Below are 21,679 nucleotides of genomic sequence, written 5' to 3'. Positions count from 1 at the left end.
TATGGGGTGCTGCATTGGGGGGAGGAGATGACCAAATCACAGAGAGATCATAGAAAATCCCTGCTGCCAGGAAAGTCACCATTATATACCACAAAGTTTTCTATGGATTAATTGCACCATTTCACATTTAACAATGTTATCACTATAGGACAAGAAGAAGCAACACAGGTCTCATTTACTGGATCAAACTTTTTTTCCTGGCTCCCGTAACCTTGTGCTTCTAGTCTATAGCAAATACATCATTGGGGGGGGGGGGACTTTCCTATGACAAAGTAAGACTTGGTGGACAGATATGCCTTAGCAGCCTTATGTTGCCCATCCTTGCTTTGAGCCACTATGAAATTTATTTAGAATTAGTTATATATGTAGCTGGGATAAAATCTAAGTTGAACAGCACACCAAACTAATATTAGGGTAGATAATTTTCCTTGTTGGTTGTCTGTCTGGCATTTTACCTATGCAAGGGCTTGCTTGAGGTGACACTGCTGAGCTGAATACTGCATGAAGCCAGTACTAGTTTTCAGTATTATCTGGCCTGTTTTCCTATAGCAGATTAGAAAGAACCTAGTAATAAAACCAAAACATAAGTCTTGCTCCCTCCCAAATACTTCAGCCATGACTCTTTTTCAATATATTAATTTGGTGAAAGTTGTCTAGCTGTTATTATACTTGCTCACTATATTATTGATTTAAAATGAAAACCTTAAGGGTAAATCAGATTTAATGTCACCATTTCCAGTGATTTTCAGTTTATAGTTTTATCTGAAGAAGGTGTGTTTAAAATGTATGGGCATAATAATTTTGCTGTTAATTATCAATGCAAAATATATAGTCACAGTTATGCATTACATAAATATAAAGATGTGAAATGCAGAGGAGCTATATATTTTTGATAATAGTTCTAAAGTGCTTAGCTAAATTAATAGTGAGCAATTTGTGCTGGCAGATCTTTTTAAAGATTCTTTTGGTAAAAATTACAGGCCTCTGTTATGCTTAATTTGGCATGGCTTAGAAGGTGATGAACTGAAAGCATTATGTACAAAACATAACTCAAAAGAGCCCAAAGAACAAACATGATGAAAATCTTACTCTTGTTAAACTACTGCTTCTCCTGCACTTTTATGGAGAACTCTATATGCTTCAAAATCTAACCTGAATCAACTGATGTTTGCGAAGTATTTAAACACTAACAAATGCCATATCACTATCTAATGAATTTGTTTGAACCCAGGTTGTTTCAGGATAACTGGATATTTTCCTGATAGGGAAAGATAGAAGTGCCTTACTGCTTGGGCTTTGTTTAAAGGAAACAAATCACAAGTCCAGACTCAGATGACAAGATTATTTTTTAATATGCACATTGCAAGAACCCACAGAAAATCCAGGAATGCTTAATTAATCTCCTATTTGAATTTTCACAGGACAACATGCATGCAAAACCAACAAAAGTCTACTCTTGCAATTTCATGCTGCTGCTGAGGCTTCCCACTACAATCTTTTATTTGTTGGTACAACAATTCTTAGAATCAGACCACAAGTTTCAGAACGATAACAAGTTAGAAATCAATTAGTTTTATTCTTTGAAGTAGATTTCCAATTCAGACAATGAAACATTTTAAGGTCTGTGTAATCTCAAACAACTACACAGGGTTTGTTGTATATGGCTGGCACTAAAGTTGAATTGCGTAATGAATTAAAAAACACTTCCTGCAACATTATTTGATGAAATTGGTTGAAAGTGTAACATATCAGCCATTACCTAAAGTAATAGCCAATTTGGAGGGGTGGGGGTTAGCAACCATAATTAATGGTTTATAGCCAGCTCTAGTTAATTTTTTTAAATTAAATAACGTGTTTGAAAAACCTTCTGTCACTAAGCTGCCATCCAGAACTGCAAGACTGAAATTAGTTATGGACACCATAAAGCATATCAGGGTTGGGCAACTGGTGGTTTGAAAATCAAAAAGAACAGAATTAAACAAGGAATGAAAACACATCATAATAGCCCAGATGTGCTACTGTGGCTAAGGACGCCCCATTTTCCAAGTTATGATTTTAAAGTGATTTTAAAGGTAGAAGGGAGGGGGTTAATGAAGTGCAATAAAACTGGAGTATGTTAGATTAATGAGAGAGTCATTACAATCAAAAGGTGGAGTTATAAGACCACTGGTTCTTATCTGACTTACTGAAATTAAATACATTATTATGTGGAATACTCTACATTAAAATTTCACAAAAGGCTCTAGGGTAGAAAGTTTAGGGGAGGAAGAGGGAAGAAGGCCCTCTGTCTTCTCAGAGAATATTTCATACTGTTAGTGGCTTTTGCAGCATTCAATTGGAGAACTTTAGTTGCCGTATATTATAATGGTATTTTAGCTCTAAAAGTAGTTTTCCAGTCAATGTTCTTTACCTTTCAGGGAGACAAACTGTTTTTCTTCCCTCTAAATGAGCACAATAAAATGGGTAAGCTGTCGGGGGCGGGGGGAGAGAAGAGTAGACAGTATAACACTCAATAGAAAAAAATGTGATACAGACAAAAGGAGATCTAAAGCATGTTTACAGGATACACTACCATTTATTCTACAGGTCAGACTACAGGGAAAGTGTTTCTTCCCATCACTATAATCATTAGAGGCTGTTCAAACTCAAACCTGCTCTGACTTTGCCAGTGAACCTTTTCAAAAGTAATGAAGAGAGGAACCAGATCACACAAAAAGGTTGGAAAAATAATAATCCTATTTTAGGATATACATTTCACAAATGTTTCTTGTATTTATGGCCCAATCCAGCCATGATAGAGGCGAGATCAATGGGATTAAGTGCACAATGTCTATTCATCCAGATATAGGCAGTGGAATCACAGTTTATAAACATAATTGGTGTGCTAAAGTGCTCAGTGAGTGCCCCAGTAAAAACAAATTCCTCCTGTGCATGGGTTTCCCATTCACTTCAATGGAGGAATCAGATCTGTGAAAAAAATGGCTTCCCATTCCATTGAAATGGATTGGGAAGAACGTGGAGATGGGCGGATTTCTATGTATGCATGTGTCTGCAATCTGGGAAGAGAGAGATCATTCTTGTGTGGTGTCTATAAGGGTGTCAAGATGAATCAGCTGGTGTGTCGGAATTAGATGGCTTTTCTGTTAGTTGATGATGAAACAACTGTCGTCCAAGGCTGCCATAGTAATGATCAGGTGGTGGTCTGCTTCTTCCTGTGTTGGAGATCGTAGAAGGAGGTCACTGAGGTAAAGGTTGCTACATGTGCCCTGGAGGCAGAGGTGGGCCACTGGTGCTACTGTGATCTTGCTGAAAATGCAAGGTGCTGAGGTGAGGCAATAAGGGAGAGTCTTGTACTGGAAATGGTGGTGTCCTAGAGAGAACATGAGGAACTTGCAGTGTGAGGGGTGGATTGATATGCGTAAGTATGCATCTGGGAGATTGACTTATATCAGAAAGTCATAGTGAAGTGCTTCCCTGATGAACTGGAGCAATTCCACCCTGAAGCGCTTGTAGATTACCCACATGCTTAGGAATTTCAAGTCCAGTACTGCTCGCCATGATCATTGATCCTTCTTGGATACCACAAAGAATACTGAGTAGATGCCCATATAGTGCTCTTCAGGTGGTACTCATTCTATGGCTGACATGTTCAGCAAGTGTTGCGCACACTCCCAGATAACTTGTCTCTTGGACGTGTTGGTGGATACCAGTGATAGAAGATAGCGAGTGGGTGCACAGGAGATCAGATTCCCCCCCCCCCCTTGAGGCAAGGTATTAAGAATCCAAAGGTCCATAGTCACATCTAAGCACTGAAGGATTCAATCTGCCTTCTACTGGACAAGATAAGCAATTGTGGAGACTGTTGTTGGTTGCCCTTTGGAGCATTTTGAGATACAAATTGGTGCCCTGATGTGGTCTGGAGAAATATACTGGTTTTAAGGTAAAAACTAGCCTGAGTAGAAGGAAGAAAATGGGAGCTAAAGGTGACGTGACTGTTTCAATCAGGCATGAACAAAAAACTGATTGGGAGATGCCCACTTTCCCAAAGTCTTTGCTCCTGCATCATGATCATCATGGAGTTATAGCCCAATTCACTGACCCATTGCCAGCAGGAGATCCAGCTATATAAAAAGGGTTAGACAGGGGTTGGTGGGCTGGGGACAGGAGATGTGAAAATGCAGCTGCATCTAAGGGGAAAATGTAATCCAAAAGGTTTTGGTGTATATTAGAGATGGTGATTAAACAGCTGGAATTTTTTTGTTCCAACTAAAACATACTGAGATAAAATAAATGAAAGCATATTCCCATTCTTCCACAAATCTCTTACACTTAAGCCACCATGAGAGAGCCAGGCATTGCGCTTCAAAGCAGCCAGATTTTTTTGAGGACTGGTATGCACTACGTGCCCATGCTCCTTCTAATTATATACTCTTTATTGTTTTAAGAAGAAGCAAGCCCTTTATCGGTAATAATTTAAGCTATCACTTGCTTGGCACCTGCTACAGATCAATAGCACATAGTTAAGTGGATGAAAAGGCTAAATGTGATTGTCATTTGCAATGCAAGGTTGTAGTGGTCCCCCCTCCCTTTGAGGCTTTTAGAACATCTCATTTTGGAATACTAAATTCTGGTTCAGGTACACAGTTGCTGCACATTCACAGCATTTTGTTCTACATTAAAGATCTGTCATTTTAAAGGCCAAAACACAAGGATAAGTTATAGTAAAAACTAACATGAAACCTGCAATTTTACAGATTCCATTGCTGGTGGCCATACATCTTTGATGGCAAAACTACATTGGTTGTAGCACCATAAAAATCAATAAATATTAACCTTTTTCTGACACTTTCTGCACAGATGCTTTATCAATTGCTGTCAGGTGATAGAGCAGTTGGTAGTGTGTACTATATTTTTCAACTAAGAATCTATAACCAACTTAAAAATCAATGTAAATTAACAAGCCTTTTAAATTCAAAAACTAGCAATGGCGTTTCAGTTTCCAGTGTCAAGAGTAAAACAAACAAGCAGTAGTGCTACATCACAAAATCCACTTTATTTGCCTTCTGCAGTGGAATAAACTGCATGATTTAGAAGAAACCTAACCAGCTCTACAAACTTTTAAAATACAAATGAAATCAAATATTTACTTGAAAATAAATCCTCACATAAGTTGCAGAACACAGAGATTGATTATCTTTGCTTCCATTGTAGATTCATATCTACAAATTGCCAAATTCCCTTCCTTCCTGGCAGCACTCACATGAGAAGCCTTCTAAGAACTGCTTGAAGGGCTTGTTTCCTTCAACAAAGAGATAATCTCTGTATGGCTGGATTTATAGTAGCCACCATATGGCTGCTTTTCATCTTAATCCACCTTTCCTTACAACTATTTGAAAGTTAAGCTACACTGATTTCAACTGACTTTACTTTCATGTAAATAGTGGTCAAAGTTCCTAATGCTGCAACTGCACTGCTCACAGCCTGTCAATCCACCTGCCAAGGTTCACCCAACAAGAAAGCAAGTGCAGATCCACCATTTGGGAAGTTTAAATAAAAGATCCATGTGGGTTTGATTCCTTTCTTATTATTTTATGTCCTTCTTTGATCACTTGTAATTAAAACCACCTGATTTCAAAATGGTGTTATCGCACTCTGAAGTATTCTCTTTTCACTGATGGTTGGTTTCAAGTGGTAGATGGGTTCTGGTTTTCTTCATGATGGCTTCAGTTTACACCTCTGGAGCTACAATGGTATTTCCCTCCCTCCCTTAGAGAATGAATGAAAGATAGGTTGATCTCTTTGTATCTTCCATGGGCTAAATGCTTTGTTTTTCCAGCAGAAATGACTATTAGGGAGACCTAGCAAGAATTACTGGAACTGAAAATATAATAAGAGGAATGAACATTTTGGCTGGTACATTCCAATGCATTTAAATTGCCATGGGTCTAGATGTCTCATTTGCAAATTTATCATTTTCCCTTCCTCCATGAGACAGAAATCACATAAATAGATACCACTGGGAAGGTATCTTTTCCAAGATAGATGGTACAAGAGAGAAGGCAATGGTCATAGCTGCTGATACCTGTGTATGAACTGGGCTTCTCCTCTTAATCTTTTGCTCTCCACATGTTGATAGACTACAACTTCCATCATTCCTGAGCACTGACTGTGTGAGCAAAGGCTTAAGGGAGTTGTAGTCCAGCAACATATGGAGAGTTAAAGCCCTGCTCTAATCTCGAGTTTCTCTCTGGACTTCTCATTATCTTACTCTCCATCTTTCTTCTGGACACATGCTCCTCTTTCACCCTGAAAAATGGGTGTACTGGTGAAGTGGTAGAGGTGGCACTTGGCAATGGGGACTTATTCTGGATCCCAACTCCATTCAACTTGGTCGTATGACCTGGTGCAACCCATGCCAGCAAAAAGAGTAGTGTAAGGCAAACTGTTTGTTTCCCCTTTGCCAGGCTTAGGCTGAGTTTGGAACTGACATACTTTATGCTGTTTTAACTTTATATGGTGTAAATTATGTGGGTTTCCCTAAGGAGCAGTTTGCTATTTTGGACATAACACGAACCATAGCTTAATTAAACCTGGATTTAAGTGCTGAGGAAGAGAGATGAAAAGGGGACAGGTGAGGAGTAAACACACAGCCTTGATGCTCATTCTCATCTGCTAAACTATGTTTTAGCAAGCTAGGAAGTGAGCATCTGAACTAGCCCTCTAAGGTCTTTTTCACTTCTATTACAAAAAAAGCAATGAAAGAAGTATTTTCTCTGTTTCTCTCTAAACATATAGTCCTCAGAGAGAACCATGCAGCACAATTCACCTAAACAGAATGATGTTTTCTGTATTTTGTCTACAAGCCTTAGTAGAACATGAAATGGCTGCGAGCCTTTGCAATACTGGGCAATACTTGGCAGGAGACTAAACTGATGAGGTGGCCTCCAGGCCATAAAATCTTATACCACAATAAATTTGGTATTCTTTAAGGTGCCACAAGATACTTTCTTTTCTGTTGTAAGAGACCTACTTGGCTAGCCCTCTGTAAAATATTTGCTGGCATAAGAACTCCCCACATTTGCTATGTTTCCCCCATTAGTTTTCAATGAAGGGACAATGAGGATTGTTCTCCACCTGCACATGCATGTAATGATGCTTCCCAGGCTGGTCTACTCACTTTTGTACATTGGGGCACACACAATCTAAGTCAGTGGCATTGTATACAGGGCTATTTGTCAACAGAGCACAACTCCAGAACTGCTATATGTAAAAGAATTAAAAGCAAGTAAAAACTTAGGAGAGGTCTCCTGATTTAATCCTTTTAAATCCTGGCTCTAAGCAATAATATATAGCAAAGAACAAAATTGCAGGTGTTAATACTTCACCAACGAGTTAGATTTAAATTTCATCTGAAAAGTCAACATAAGGCACAGAGCACTCTATGGGGAAATAAGTAACTGCTTTAAGAAGCATGATGTTATGTCAGTGGAAGCTAAACTCAAATAACTAAAAGCTTAATTATCATATTCTCTGAAATTTGACTGAAGAATAGAACAAGTTTACATTTGTCATTTCTTTCAATTGCCACTGTGTTACTATTATTATTCAAATACAAATGCTCATTCGGTTGGTCAGTGTCAGGAGCGATCAGATTCTCCCCCCCCCCCCAGAACATTACAATGCTCTCAAGTTTTGGAAAGTTTTTCAGGGTGCATTTTCTGTTTTACTAGGGTACAACAATTGAGCAACAGTTTTCTTCACCAAGGGCTTTTCACATTGGACATTTGGCAAGCTTTCTTCCTAGCAACTCCAAGATCCCTGAACTGAAGCCACAGCGTGTGTCAATTTAAGCAAGCCACCGATTGTCAGGAAACTGACATCAGAGCAACAGGCGAAGGAGAGGCTCTCCGATTCTGCAGGGGAAGGTACAAGCACTAGGGGCAGACGCAGCTTGATGGAGGGGGAAGGAAATCAGCGTAACACCAAGGATCCAGGAGAGCAAATGGGAGAAGAGGTGGAAGGGCTCCGGGATTCTTCCTTGGAAGTCAGTGAGGAGAGCCCTGGTCCTCCACTGTCCACGCCCTCCTTGCGCAGGAGACTCCTGCGCAATGAGAGGCGGAGACGATTGGGAGTCAAACAACTCTTATGCTGGCAACGGTTTAAGCAACGCCCACAGACAGATTCTGCGAGCGACTGAGGCAGCCATGCTGAGATGGGCTGTGCAGTCAGGACGGTTTAACCCAGGCAGCCAAGCTCCAAAAGGGGACAGTTTACGCACGACTAACTCCAAACCACTACACCGATGGTGTATCGTTTTAAACAGAACTGTACTGGGGTATGGCATGTGTTCAGTTAGCATTTGCCCTGAAGATGGTTATCTTGGACTATCACCTTGAGGCTATCCCAGGGAAAAATATAACTGTATGTGTCTGACATGGTTCCAATGGAGAAAGAAAAGAAAGAAAGGAAAAGTCTGCCGAATCTTAGGAAATCACTTTCCATCTGTGCCTCCCAAAAATCTCAAGTTGAAAGCATTTTTACTTCTAGAACCCTGTCAGCATCAAGAAGATCACAATAAACTGCAGAAGAGGAAGTAATGACAAAACTTGAAAGGAAGTTTAAATAGCCTTCTCCAACCTAGTGCTCTTCACGTGTTGCTGGACCATAATTCCCATCAGTGTCTGCCAGGATCCCCAGTGCTCAGGTATGAAGGGAGTTGTAGTCCATCTAGAATGCACTAGGTTGGGGAAGGCTGGGCTTTAAAATTGAAAAAGTGTAACTATGTTGTGCAACCCTTGTGCTGAAAGTTTTGCTCAGTGAGATTTTCACATTACCAGATTTGTTACTACATGGTACTTAAAAGTAGGGATGGATTATTCTGAAATGCCAAACTTACCTTATTAATTTTTTTTGGTTCTAATTCCTGATTCACTAATTAAATTCAATGAAAAATTAGTTATTGTTTTCACTAGTTCTGCTAAATTCTCACATATTATATGAAGCATTATACTTACAATATTATATATACAGTAAATTATATACATATACACTCCAGGTTTCCTACAGTAACCAGATACCTCTGTAAAAATATTTCTGTATTAATACTTTCAAAATTATACTGCTAAAATATAGCACATGGAGCTTGGCTCCATTATATGTAAAATGCATGCAATTTTGCATTGAATTGGTCAGGCTTTTTTTCAAACACAGAAACCAACCATGTTGCTCAGACATAAGTAAGTTCAATGTGGGCAAATCTCAAATGAGTTGGAACCACCAAATTCCATGTGTAAATCCATTTAAAGTAGATTGCTTCTCCATCCCTAGTAAACAGTTCTTAAACTATGCAAGTCTAATTTCTATTTCAAAATTTGAGGATAATTACTTTACTTTTGAAAGAATATTGTATTTCATGTGTTGAAAAAGACTTTGGGTGCAATAAGACCTATGCCTTTTCTGGCATTATCAGTGGCAAAGAAAGCATATTCCTTTATCGCTTTGTTATTGACAGCATTCAACACTTCTATCATTTCCTCTATTTCCAAAGTTCAGTGGGGAGAATGTACCCCAAACAGCACAATTCACACACAGAAGGAAGGTATATTTAGGCTTGGTGGAACTCCCAAGTTTGCAAAAGTACAATAACATATTTGGGGGGAGGACCTCAGAACAGCCCATAACAATGGGGTCACTCATTCCTGTTTTCCGTGCAAGGTAAGCCTGGCTGACACACTCTTTATGTAATTTACACAGAAGTGGAACTGCCACCAGGTTAGGTATTCTAAACTTGAAAATTTAGATTTGTGATCTCTTTAAAGGAAAGAGGAAGAGTTGAGTTAACTTCTTTTAGAAACCAAGTAGCATTTAGGTAGCTGTGCTACTCTGAAGGGTATAAGAGCACCCAAATAACTAGCCACTACACCAAGTAGGGCTTCAGCATGTTAGTCTCCAAGTAAGCCAGTGGTGGGAGGGGGAGAGAACCTGTGGCCCTCTAGATGTTGTCATCAGTTCTAATCATGCTCTATGTTAGCTGGGGCTGATAGAAGTTGAAGTCTAACAATACTGTATCTGAAGCATCATAGGTTCCCCATCCTTGGCCTAAGCTGATCACCTGAAGTCACCCTAAAAATATGCAGAAGTTTTAAAATTGTATTCTTACATATTTTTCCCTTGTGTTTGAGCAGGGTTTATAACTAGTCAGAGTAAAAATAATCTTACTGATTTATTTTCAGATTTATTGATCTATCATTCCTTTAAAGTAGTGCAATGTTGGTACCAGGAAAGGGGAAATCTTACTTATAATATTGATTAAAACATATTGGGTTGGGCTCTTGCTCATAATCAAGCACTAAATGCTTCAAACCAACTGTATCATACCTATATGTCAGTGTAAACTGAACATTAAAAATGACTACTTATGGCAGGGGTCCTCAAACTTTTTAAATGGGGACAGTTCACTGTCCCTCAGGCACTGTTGGGGGCTGGATTATAGTTTTTTTGGAGGAAATGAATGAATTCCTATGCACACTGCACTTTTTTTCTATTATTTTTTTTGGGGGGGGGGGGCAAGAGAGTGGGGCCCTAAGCTATAGCTTGTTTAGCTTATATGTAAATCCAGCACTGGTGGGGCGTGTTGTGTCTTGCTGTGGTGCACCTGTGGGGTGAAACTAAGAAAAAGCGATTTGGGCGGGTGTGTGTGAAGAGAGGTCGGAAGCACCTGTGGCGATGCCGAGAATGGCGAGAAGGGGATTAACGGAGACCTTGGCAAAAGAAGGAAACGCTCAGATGGCAACAGAAATGCAGCGAGGCGCCTCCGTCCGAGTTCATGAAATGCAAAAGTGGCCCTCGGATGTAAATCCCTGCTCTGGGCAGTGGGATGTTCGGGGAGGGGGGCGATGGAGGGAGGGGGGCTGAGAGAGGAGGGCCACAGTGGCAGGTTCAGCAATTGCCAGGCGGGCCGGGTTGAGGACCCTGGTGGGCTGGATCCAGTCCACAGACTGTAGTTTGAGGACCCCTGACTTATGGGATTTTCCACTGTATTTCACAGGAATGTATTATACAACATTTTCAACGTGTTCATAGGATTTCTGCAATGAAAATGGATATGGATCCATAAAAAGTTTGGGGTTTTGCTTTTAAAAAATTTATCTTGCCATTTAGAGTAAGAGATATCTATCAGATAGATATACTGTAAGCTTACTGTAAAGCCTCATTAGTTCACGTTGAACAAAACTTATGAGAGATTACATTTAATCTCAACTTCTTTTATACAAAAATCAATAAAAACAAATGAGGCTTCTATGAACCCTACTTTCTTTAATTTTAACAATGACAGTCAAGCTCTTCTCTCAAATGATCATTTTAGAGGTCACTGAAACAATAATTACAGGCCTAGTCACTATCCTGATGGGCTTTCCTAAGAAATGAAGCCCAGTGGGAACATTTTATCCCACTGCTTATTCTGTGGGTCAGCATTTTCTTCCCACATACTTCTTAATTTTCTTAAATGGCAGATATTTAAGGTGGTGCAAGATACATTCATCCAATAAAATCTAAATAGTACAAGGGACAGAGGGGCAAAAAAACCCCTCAGCATAGATTCCAAAGATATGAAATAATGTTTCACATTTGAAAGGCACCTAAGAGCTGCCAACCATGAGTGTAACAAAAATTACAGGGAACTATTGCAAACAAAGAATATACAAATATATATTTGTATATATGATGGTGACGATGGTGATGAATGAAGCTGGGCAAACCTTTTACCAAAGCTTCATTAAAGTTTGTTGCTGCCATATAAAATTAAAATAGGATTGGATCCAGTCCATGGGTAACAATTTGGCCACTGCTGCCTTAATAAATCACAGCAGCACTGGCGGCCTATATGTTTCAGTCACACTGCAGAAAGAGTGTGCACCTCAAAACACTGAACAACAAAAGCCAGTACTGATTTGCCATCAACGGCTGTGATTCTGGGTCACAAAGTTGGATGTCTGGCAATACCTTCAGACCTGCTCCCTCCAAAGCATAAGCTGGGTTCAGGAGCCAGGAAGCTTTCATCATCAAAGAGTCCTCCTTGTTGTATTCCAAAATCACTGAAGGAGGAGGATTCAGAGGTAGGAAGCACAATGCCTCTACAGATAGCAACTATAGCACAGAGTGAAAAGGGGTGTATTAAACCAGTTTCCCCTTGAACTATTGGCTGTCCTAATTAAGGGTGTTTTAACAGAGAATGAGCACAATTCAGAAAAGTTCATAAGGTGTGAGCATCAGCCCATGAGCTTTTTCCTTTAGTAAGTAACCCTCCATGCTGGATCACAAACTGCTTTAAGATTTGTTGTGGAATGGCATTGCTGGAGGGGCATTGTTGTTGGGGGCGTTAAACAGCAAAATCCCATGCTTGTTCAATGGGACTTAATTCTTAGTACATGTGCTTTGGATTGTAGCCAAAAGCTCAACGGGGCACTTACTTATTAAAGCAATTCTATGCTTATGCCCATTGTCAAGAAGCAAAAATTTACATGTAGTAGTAAATGGGCTGAATTCCAACAATAATTGTTTCTTACTGCATTAGGCTACCTTCCCTAGATATAGGTTTCAGTGTTGTTACATACCTATCACATTATTTTGCATTTTTATTGACAAATTATACTTGGCATTTTAGATTAAAACCTCTATGATATATTAAGCACACATCATTTTATACTCAAGTCCAAGAAAGCTGTACTGAGATGCTTGCTGTTTTTGCCCCTTACCACCTTCTACTGAGTAGCAATTCCTATGGACGCTGAGGCTTAACAGGATAAACAATGAGCTATTAGCTGAGGTTCCCTTCAGTTCTGTTGTGCTGTACTACTGGGAGCAAAAGTCCAAGGAAAAAATTGTATTTGGGACCTTGTGCAATTCCTTTATGTTTTCTGGATAGAGGCCTGACACTTGCAGGTGACAATTTTCTTAGCAAGGTTTCTACCAGGTGACAATAGTGGACATTTGCAAAGCAGGTAATAACACTAAAAAACAAATAAACCCCTATGTAAGGATAAAAACAATCAGCTTCACACAGCTTAATTTTTGGGGAAATACAAGTCTAAGGTAATCTATATAGGCTGCATGAAACCTAGCATCCTTCTTTAGAAACAGAAAGGCATTTATGTAAGGTTTTATTTCAAGCACATGCTAAAATTACTATTCTGCACAAGAGAGAAAAGGACTCTCTGCCAATCAATATGACATGCAATTGAAAGACTGACACTAATAGCTATTACTAGAATGAACCTGTTTGAAACTGAGCTGCTGCTGCTTACTGTTTTCTTTATATAAAGCATTTCAGCTATCAAAAATACTACTTTATGTAGCTTGGAACCCAAGCAAGATTCTGCTACTCTAGCAGCAGCTATTTTCAGTATCTCCCCTAACAAGGCCAGGCCTTTTAGTTTTTAAAAAGTAAGCTGCTGGTATTTAAACAAATAAATAAACAAAGAATTCAAAATGTACAGGGCTCTGCACTTTAAAATTCACAATCAAATTACAACAAGAGAAGACCGAAATTCAGCTGAGAAAGGGGCCCTGTAGCCATTCTTTAACAGCTTTGCACAAAGCTATGAAGTATACTGTTATTTCATGTACCCAATGGACTTAGTTCCATTCGCCCTGTTAATTACTATGCTTCGTGTGATTTAATGCCTTACAGGTAAAGAGAACATGAGTAAAATGAAATTGGCCAGCATGATATTTGATACTTTCATCTTTATATTGTGTTCATAATACTGCCTCACCAATGCATATGCAATGTATTGACCACATGGAAGACTACAGCCATTTTTACTTTTAAAACCAATGGGTGTATGGAATGAAATAAAGGCAAAAGGAAATTAATTTCATGAAATTAAGCAAACCACTGAGAATTAAATATCAGTTATTTATGTTATGAAATTTCATATCTTAACTTGACACTCAGCGATAGTAGCTTCCACTTGGTAACACAGTCATACCTTGATAAAAATCACACAATAGATCACACTCTAACTTTTAGCAATCATTTCCCATCCTCCCCCCTTAATAATTTGATAAATGCTTCTGTCAAGAAGGATAAAGATCACAATTTTATTTAGGCTTAACTACTTGAACTTTCAGGATTCCATTCATGAATATTGCAAGTGTTAACAACTGATAGGATCACAGTTTGTCCCATTTTGATGATGTAATCATAGAGCAGCTTGCCTTTGAAGACTTGTTTCATGCAGGCTATGCTTATGGAAAGAGAAATTTATGTGGGGCAAAAATGAGTTCTGACCTTAGTAGCGGCAGCTTAGTAAAAGTGTTTTCATAAAATTTATCAGAGTTTGCTGGCAACAATATGCTAGACAGAATTAGAACAAAGATATGGCTCTTTACCTCTAAAGTAAAACAGAAAGGATAGAGGCCTGACTTACTCAAGTGGTGATTAATTGATCTGCCTTACCATGAGTTTTAGATCCCAGAAGCCAATAATACAGTTGGAAAGTCGCCAGTAAAGCTACATTTCAACAGTGTTCTTTCCACTTTACTTTAAATAAAATAACATTATGTATTTTGTAGGTTAAGTTTACTATAAGGGTATAAGATAAATTATTTCAGGAAATATACATGCCAGAAGATAAGAGTCTATCAAATAGATTACTCATAAGATGGAATGCAAATTATTCAGAACAAAATCATCAGAAGCTGCTTCTTCAAAGAAGTCAACCTTTCAAGTTAAGCACTCATGCGATTTTTTTGTTTGTTTAAATGTTTGTTTATTATATTAGCCCCTTTTTATGTGTCCCTGTGTGTGTCCTATACAAACACACATAGGGCAACTTGTAACCCTTACATTTTTTTGAATGCGTCTAACACAGGAATGTGGGTTTATGTGCATGAAGCATCATATATGCAGAATGTTGGTAGTGCCGAAGTCTAAAAGTGACACTAATATCTAGTAAAGTTACATGGGACATGGGATCTCCCATAATTTTCTTTCCCTGAAAGTAGTCCTGGAGGGGGGATATGAATAAGGACAGATGAGGGATGGTCTCATTACTATGGCCCGAATCCATATTACCCACCTCAAAAAGCTACTATTAGAATATATAGGCATGAAGGATACCTTTATGCTTTCTCCCTTTGCTGCTAATAGGGACTCAGAGAGAGGGGGCACTGATTTTAACTGGGGCTACAGTGTGGAAGACAGGGTTAGCTCTTTCCCCCTCCCCCACAGCTGCTTTTAGAAGAAAAAACATCCATGAGGAGGTCCAATCATGGATATCCGATGTAACACCTACTTTGAACCTGTGCTAGGAGACATGTCCTAATTCCAGGTGTATGATAATCATGACTGGAGAAGATTCAGGTAGGTAGCCGTGTTGGCCTGACACAGTCGAAATAAATTAAAAAATTGTCCAGTAGCACCTTAGAGACCAACTGTCATGGTATTGCCAGAGAACGAAGGGGAGGAGCAGAGACGGGCAGAGGAAGGGGGGCAGGAAGTGGCAATTGAGAAAAGAGGGGAAAGCCAGGAGGCGGAACGGCTCACAGATGTTGAACCAGAGCCTCAACACTGCACAGGAAGTTCTGGCACAGACAGTGAAACAATGCCTATTCTGTCTGCCAAAGAAAGGAGAGTGTTAAAGAGGAGGGGCAGAGGCATCATGTGAAACTTCCCCACCTTTTCTGCTGGAGAAGGGGCTGGCATAAGTCACTCCCAGAATCTGAGCCGGAGGATTCAGATGCATAATTGTAATGCGCTGCTTGTACATATGTAAAATAAAGACTGTATATATGTATCTCTGAGTGAGCAGAGGCATTTCTTGCAAAGAGCATTCACAAGCCATCACACCAACTAAGTCTGTTCTGGGTATAAGCTTTTGTGTGCATGCACACTTCTTCAGAAATGACTGGACAAGGCATTTTGCAAATGTCAGAAGCTGTTGCTCATCATGCATTATAGAGTTCCGGTCCGATGCTGGCATCAAGGCCTGGTTCTAATTAAGCCTTGTGAACAAGTGCAAATAAAATGTGAACACACTTTTAAAAATGATTAATAACAAAAAGTAAATTGATCATGCATGATTACTTCACATCTGAATGCAAAACACTTCTATACTGTAACATGCACCTGAGTTACTGTGAGTCATATAAAAGTGTGAACAGAACAATGAATTTAACTAAACTGAGATCAAAATTGCTTTGTTCCTTGACCAGAGTCATGCATATTACATTAAAAAGTGCTTTCTCCCTACAGCCACTTAACTGAATTCCATTTGTGAAAATGAAAACTCAATGACAACAGCCATAAAGATGTTCTTACCAGCATGCAGGTAAGCCAGGTCAGGGTTCTCAATATCAGGATGCAATTCTTTCAGGTGGTTGCGAAATTCTACAGGGATATTGGTGCCATATTCACACTTGGGACAGTTGTACATCTTTACTCCTTCATGTTTGCCTGTATGCAGGATATGCTTGCGGATATTTTCAGCACAGTTAGACCTGCAGGGAATGCAGGAAAAATATAATGAAGTTATATTATACATGCATATTCATTGAATTGAAATATTGCTGTAAAACAGTTGGCTCCCCACAGTTATGCTTGTGAGCAACTTTCAGATATACAACTTATAATGACATCCACCAAGCTTTCCATGATGGCTAGTTTTAGTATAATTTTTAAAAGTGCAGTTTGGAATCCTTTTTAAAAATAATACTCCCCCTTTCCTTTAAAAAAAACACCTTAGAAATAATCACATCTAGTAATGATGGAAGGTGGTATACAAATTTAATTAATAATAATGATAATAATAATGATGATGATACAAAGGAGGAGGATTGAGCCTAAAACTTGCTGGTCCATTTTTTAAAGGGTTGGGGATATATACTGCCATGTTGTACAGATAATGCTGGTATCAGGCACATATAAAAACACACACATTAGAATCAAAGTATACATACATTAAGCTTAAAATAAAGTTATTTTCATTATTTCTTATAAATTATAAGCATAAATAAAGGCATGGTCCTGCCTTATAAGCATGGAGGAAAGGGTATGCAACAACCAAGATGGGACCTGAAAACATGCAGAGGGAATTATAGAGAACTGTTAGGACAATGAAAAGAGTTACAGAAGTTGGTAATCTTTGTCAAGGAACTAGCATTGTCACAATGCTGTCATGTTGACTGGCTGAACTTTTTGTTGGATACACTGGTAACAAAACAGTGTCCCTTCCCCCTGCCCCATTGCATCTGGAGCAGCAGGCTAGCTTAGGGGATGCAGGGTAGGCTGCATGGGAACTCTGCCCTCCAACATTTTGCTGTTTGCATGTGTGAGCAGGCAGAATAATGAATGCCTTGAGTTTTCCTTCCACTGAATCAGATGGCAAAGCCATTGGGAACAGAAGAGCTCTGTGTGAACATCGCAGTCCTGAATGCGCAAAGAACGTATTACAAGCCAGCTTCCCACCCCCGCTTTGCTCTAAACATGTTCAGTGAAAAAACAAACTTGGAAATGAATAAATGAATTAACTTTTTTTAAAAAAATACAAAAACATAACAAGGAAAAGAGAGGTAGAAGGAAAACAAATCTACCAAGAAAACAAGATAGGATTGAGTGCACACCTGGCTTTAAAAGGATTCTGGACATTTTAAATAGGTATTTGCTAAAATGACAGAGCCTCTACAATATCTACAAGAGGTAGGTCAATTAAAAGCAGGAGTTCAACGCTATCTCCTATGAGGTGATCACATAAAGTTGATATCTGCCTTATGGTGCTGTCTAAGCTCACCTTCTGTCATGGACATCTGCTATATAATAACACACTACTCAAATATCAGAGAAGAGACCTATAATCTTTAATACAATTAAGAGGAACTCCTGGGCCTCGGCTCTCTCAAGCACTTGTGTGACTAGCCATTGCTATAGGGAGTGCCTTGTAGCAACAGTTTTCTAATGGACACTTTAACAAAAAGAAAGAAAATGGATTCATAAGAATTGTTTCTATAACTGTACTTTAATAGATAATTTATTAAAGCAGCATAAATGAATGTGTTACAAAATCCACAGACATATATGCATATATTAGTCTCACTGTTCCTTGTTCCTGAAAGTTTTATCCAAAAGCTACGTTTAGCCTAACATGGTAGAAGTCCACTACTGTATTTTGAAACTTCCTTTATTTCTTCTTCTTCTTCTTCTTCTTCTCCTCCTCCTCCTCCTCCTCCTCCTTCTTCTTCTTCTTCGCCTGAGCTTATTAACTATTATTCTGTGATAGTGGCTTTTTGGATTGAGGTTAATGGGCCCTGTTGTTCAATGTCTTTATAAATGACTTGGATGAAGGAATTTGCAGATGATATGAAGCTGGGAGAGGTAGCCAAGGCAGAAGATAGGATTGGGATTCAAGATGACCTTAACAGATTGTGGAGAACTGGACCCAAAGTAACAAAATGAATTTCTATAGGAACAAATGTAAGGTTCTACACTTAGGAAAAACTAGCTACACAAATGTAAGGCAGGGGGAAACTAGCTTCCCAGTAGTATATGTAAAAGGGGTCTTAGTAGACCACAAGGTGAACATGGGGCAGCAGTGTGATGCTGCAGGGGGGGGAGAGATAATGCTATCCTATGCTGCATCAACAGAAGTATAGTTTCCAGAGCAAGGGAAGTAATAGTTTAACCTGGATAAGAGGAGACTGAGAGGCGATATGACAGCCATCTACAAATATATAAAAGGCTGTCACATGGAAGATGGAGCAAGTTCCCCCCCCCCTGCACTGAACAACAGAACCCAAAACAATGGCTTTTCATGTTACCAGAAAGGAGATTCCAACTAAATACCAGGAATAACTTTCTGGTGGAAAGAGCTGTTCGACAGTGGCATGGATGCCCTGGGAAGGTGGTAGACTCTCCTTCCTTGGAGGTTTTTAAGCAGATGTTGGATGGCCATCTGTCAATGGTGCTTTAGTTGAGATTCCTCAGGGTCCCTTCCAACTCTATGATTCTATGATCAACTAAGGAAGCAGAACTAATCATTTTAAGAAGTGGAAGAAAAGAATCCAGAAACTCTGTGGATAGCAGAGTTCATTATTTATTTTCTATACTGCTTAATATTATCTACCTACCTACCTATCTATATTTCTAAGTGGTGTACAAAAAACAGAAGCAACAACAGATAACAAACCAAATATTACAAAAATACAGAGTTACATATAAATATGTTTCCTTAACACAGTTATATCAGTATAAATTCAGCTTCCTTCTGACACACCGTCCATCTCAGCTTCCAGGTTCTCACCAAGGATCCAGCAAACTCTCAGCTCACCCACAAAAGTCTAACAACCAGAAGAGTTCCTGGAAACAGCAAGAATAACCCTAGTCTCTCACTCTAGACTTGTTTTTGATGGGCAGGCCCACACCTGTGCTCCATTAAGTTGCCCTCTCCACACCTAGTTCCAGGTGCAGCAGGTTCATTGAGTTCCCCGGGGGTCTAGGGGGAAAGCCCCCCTCCCCTTCACCCACAACTCTTTCTCCACCATCTATCCTCTTCTCCTCCAGCTGCTTTTCTTATTGCTGTTAACTTCTTAGTTCAATGTCCCTCTGTCTAGGGCATAGGAGGAGAATAGGGCTGACTGAAAAATATATTATGCATTGTGTGTTTATATTCATGTGCATCTCTGTATGTTTTTCAAATTGAATCTCAGATCAAATGAGACCCTGCTATCTCCTGGGAGGAAGTTGTCAGAATGGATCCTGTGCCCTGCCATTCCAGAAGGAGTGACTTCTCCATTGTCCAGAAAGAAACCAGTAAGAAAAAAAAAGCAACAAGAGATATCAATAAGATCTCATAGCACTGGAGAACCAGCACCCAAAGGACCACAATAACAATGTGAAATACTATCACTGGGATTCATGTTGGGCAACTAAACAGAAGTGATAACCTCCTGTTTTATTCATGCTTTCCCAGAGAGAATTACCAGTATCTTTGCAAAGCCAGAGGAAGACACACACAGGAAGGTTACCAAGGTCAAGCTTCAAGATTTGTAGACAGCCTTAATATAAGCTTGCATTACAAATGCCATGCAATCAAATATAGCTGCACAAACTCAGGTTGCAGAATCAATGACAACAGCAGGCCAAGACACACACACACACAAATAAAAACCGCTCCACAAATGTTGATATTCATGTATTTTAACTCTTCCTGACACCCCAATGTTTCATATAGAAAATAATCAAAACCTGCTTGGAATTAATACTGACAGTACTGGAGTAATGCTAGTGCTTTGTGGTAACAATGCTTTCAGCTTTTCCGCATTTGTAGCTTTGCAAGGTTTTTTTATGATCTATTTGTTATGACATACAGTATGTGTGACAGATGTCCAATGCTGGCTGCTATAAAGTAGCAGAGGCCTGTAGGGCAGGAGCTAGAACCTGCGCATCAGCACTGAAATGCTTGAGAAAACTGATAAGTTATTGCTCTTGTCCCAGTATCCCTTCAGCAAAAGTTGTATGTCCAAATGGCAGCTCCGACCACACACACACATATTCACAGTCACCCTTCTAGCACACACCAGTTTCCGAAGTGTAAAATAAAAGAATGTACAAAGTAACTCCTGTAAATACGAATGTTTAAGCGGGTAGCTGTTCTGAAGCAGCATTCGCTCCTTTGCACACAAGAAAATAAATGCTAAGAAATTAGCTAAAGGAAGAGTTGCAGTGATGTATTCTTCACCATCCAAAAATAAGATGCAAACAAAAAACATTTGGTGCTTTATATACATGAGGCTGCAAGCCACTTTGACTGCTGAAGAAAGCTCAGCTACTCTTCCATTGTATTTTGAAAGATTTGGCACAAACAGGGCTTTTTTTCCCACCCGGAAGTCTCTGGAACTCAGTTCCGGCACCTCTCAAGTAGGCGCCATTGCAATTCTAAAAAAACAAGGGAGGAGTTACGGGTGAGCTTCAGCACCTCTTTTTCTAGAAAAATAGCACTGGGCACAAGGAATACCGAATGGCAACAGATACCTAGGGTCAAGAGTGGCACAGACAGAGAATTCAGATGTTAGATTTAGAATAAATTCACATGTTATTAGTAGCTTTCCCACATTTTATTAACGAAAAACGTTACCTAGAACCAGAGCCCTCTTCTCTGAATTGACAGATACCACATAATAGTATCTGCTTTTTGTAGAAGCATACAGCAGCATATGATGCAGAAATTGGGCCATTAACTATGTCAGCAGGGAAGCTATATTCTTAAAAGCAACAACTGGTTGCATTTTATGTACAGTTTCATACTAGGGTAATATAGTTCAAATAATACACAGTCCAATTAATCTGTTTTTGCTTAACTATATCGATTGGAAAATTAACTCCGTACAGTGGTACCTCGGGTTACATACGCTTCAGGTTACATGCGCTTCAGATTACAGAATCCGCTAACCCAGAAATAGTGCTTCAGGTTAAGAACTTTGCTTCAGGATAAGAACAGAAATCGTGCTCCAGCGGTGCGGCGACAGCAGGAGGCCCCATTAGCTAAAGTGGTGCTTCAGGTTAAGAACAGTTACAGGTTAAGACGGACCTCCGGAACGAATTAAGTTCTTAACCCGAGGTACCACTGTATAGCCAAAAGTCTAAATACCCAAACATCGCTCAGTGCCCCAATAATGCTCTTTG

General features: G+C 39.4%; 1 protein-coding gene and 1 long non-coding RNA gene across 2 annotated transcripts in view; one reads left to right on the top strand and one right to left on the bottom strand.

Moving 5' to 3' along the window:
• The window catches only part of ZNF407 (zinc finger protein 407), a 337,553-nt gene that overhangs the window by 83,485 nt on the left and 232,389 nt on the right, over positions 1 to 21,679 (bottom strand). Inside the window, exon 8 of the mRNA XM_083518448.1 lies at positions 16,325 to 16,503. Coding sequence (XP_083374574.1) covers positions 16,325 to 16,503 — 179 coding nt within the window. The remainder of the gene's footprint in view (positions 1 to 16,324; positions 16,504 to 21,679) is intronic.
• LOC310714026 lies at positions 1,789 to 20,869 on the top strand. Its single transcript, XR_014529530.1, has 3 exons — positions 1,789 to 2,717; positions 16,259 to 16,334; positions 19,705 to 20,869. It is a non-coding gene; the product is annotated as an uncharacterized lncRNA (long non-coding RNA).

This window comes from Podarcis liolepis (assembly GCF_965112155.1).
Source record: "Podarcis liolepis genome assembly, chromosome: 8".
Classification (NCBI taxonomy): Eukaryota; Metazoa; Chordata; class Lepidosauria; order Squamata; family Lacertidae; genus Podarcis; species Podarcis liolepis.
This window is presented reverse-complemented; position numbering and strand designations above follow the sequence as displayed.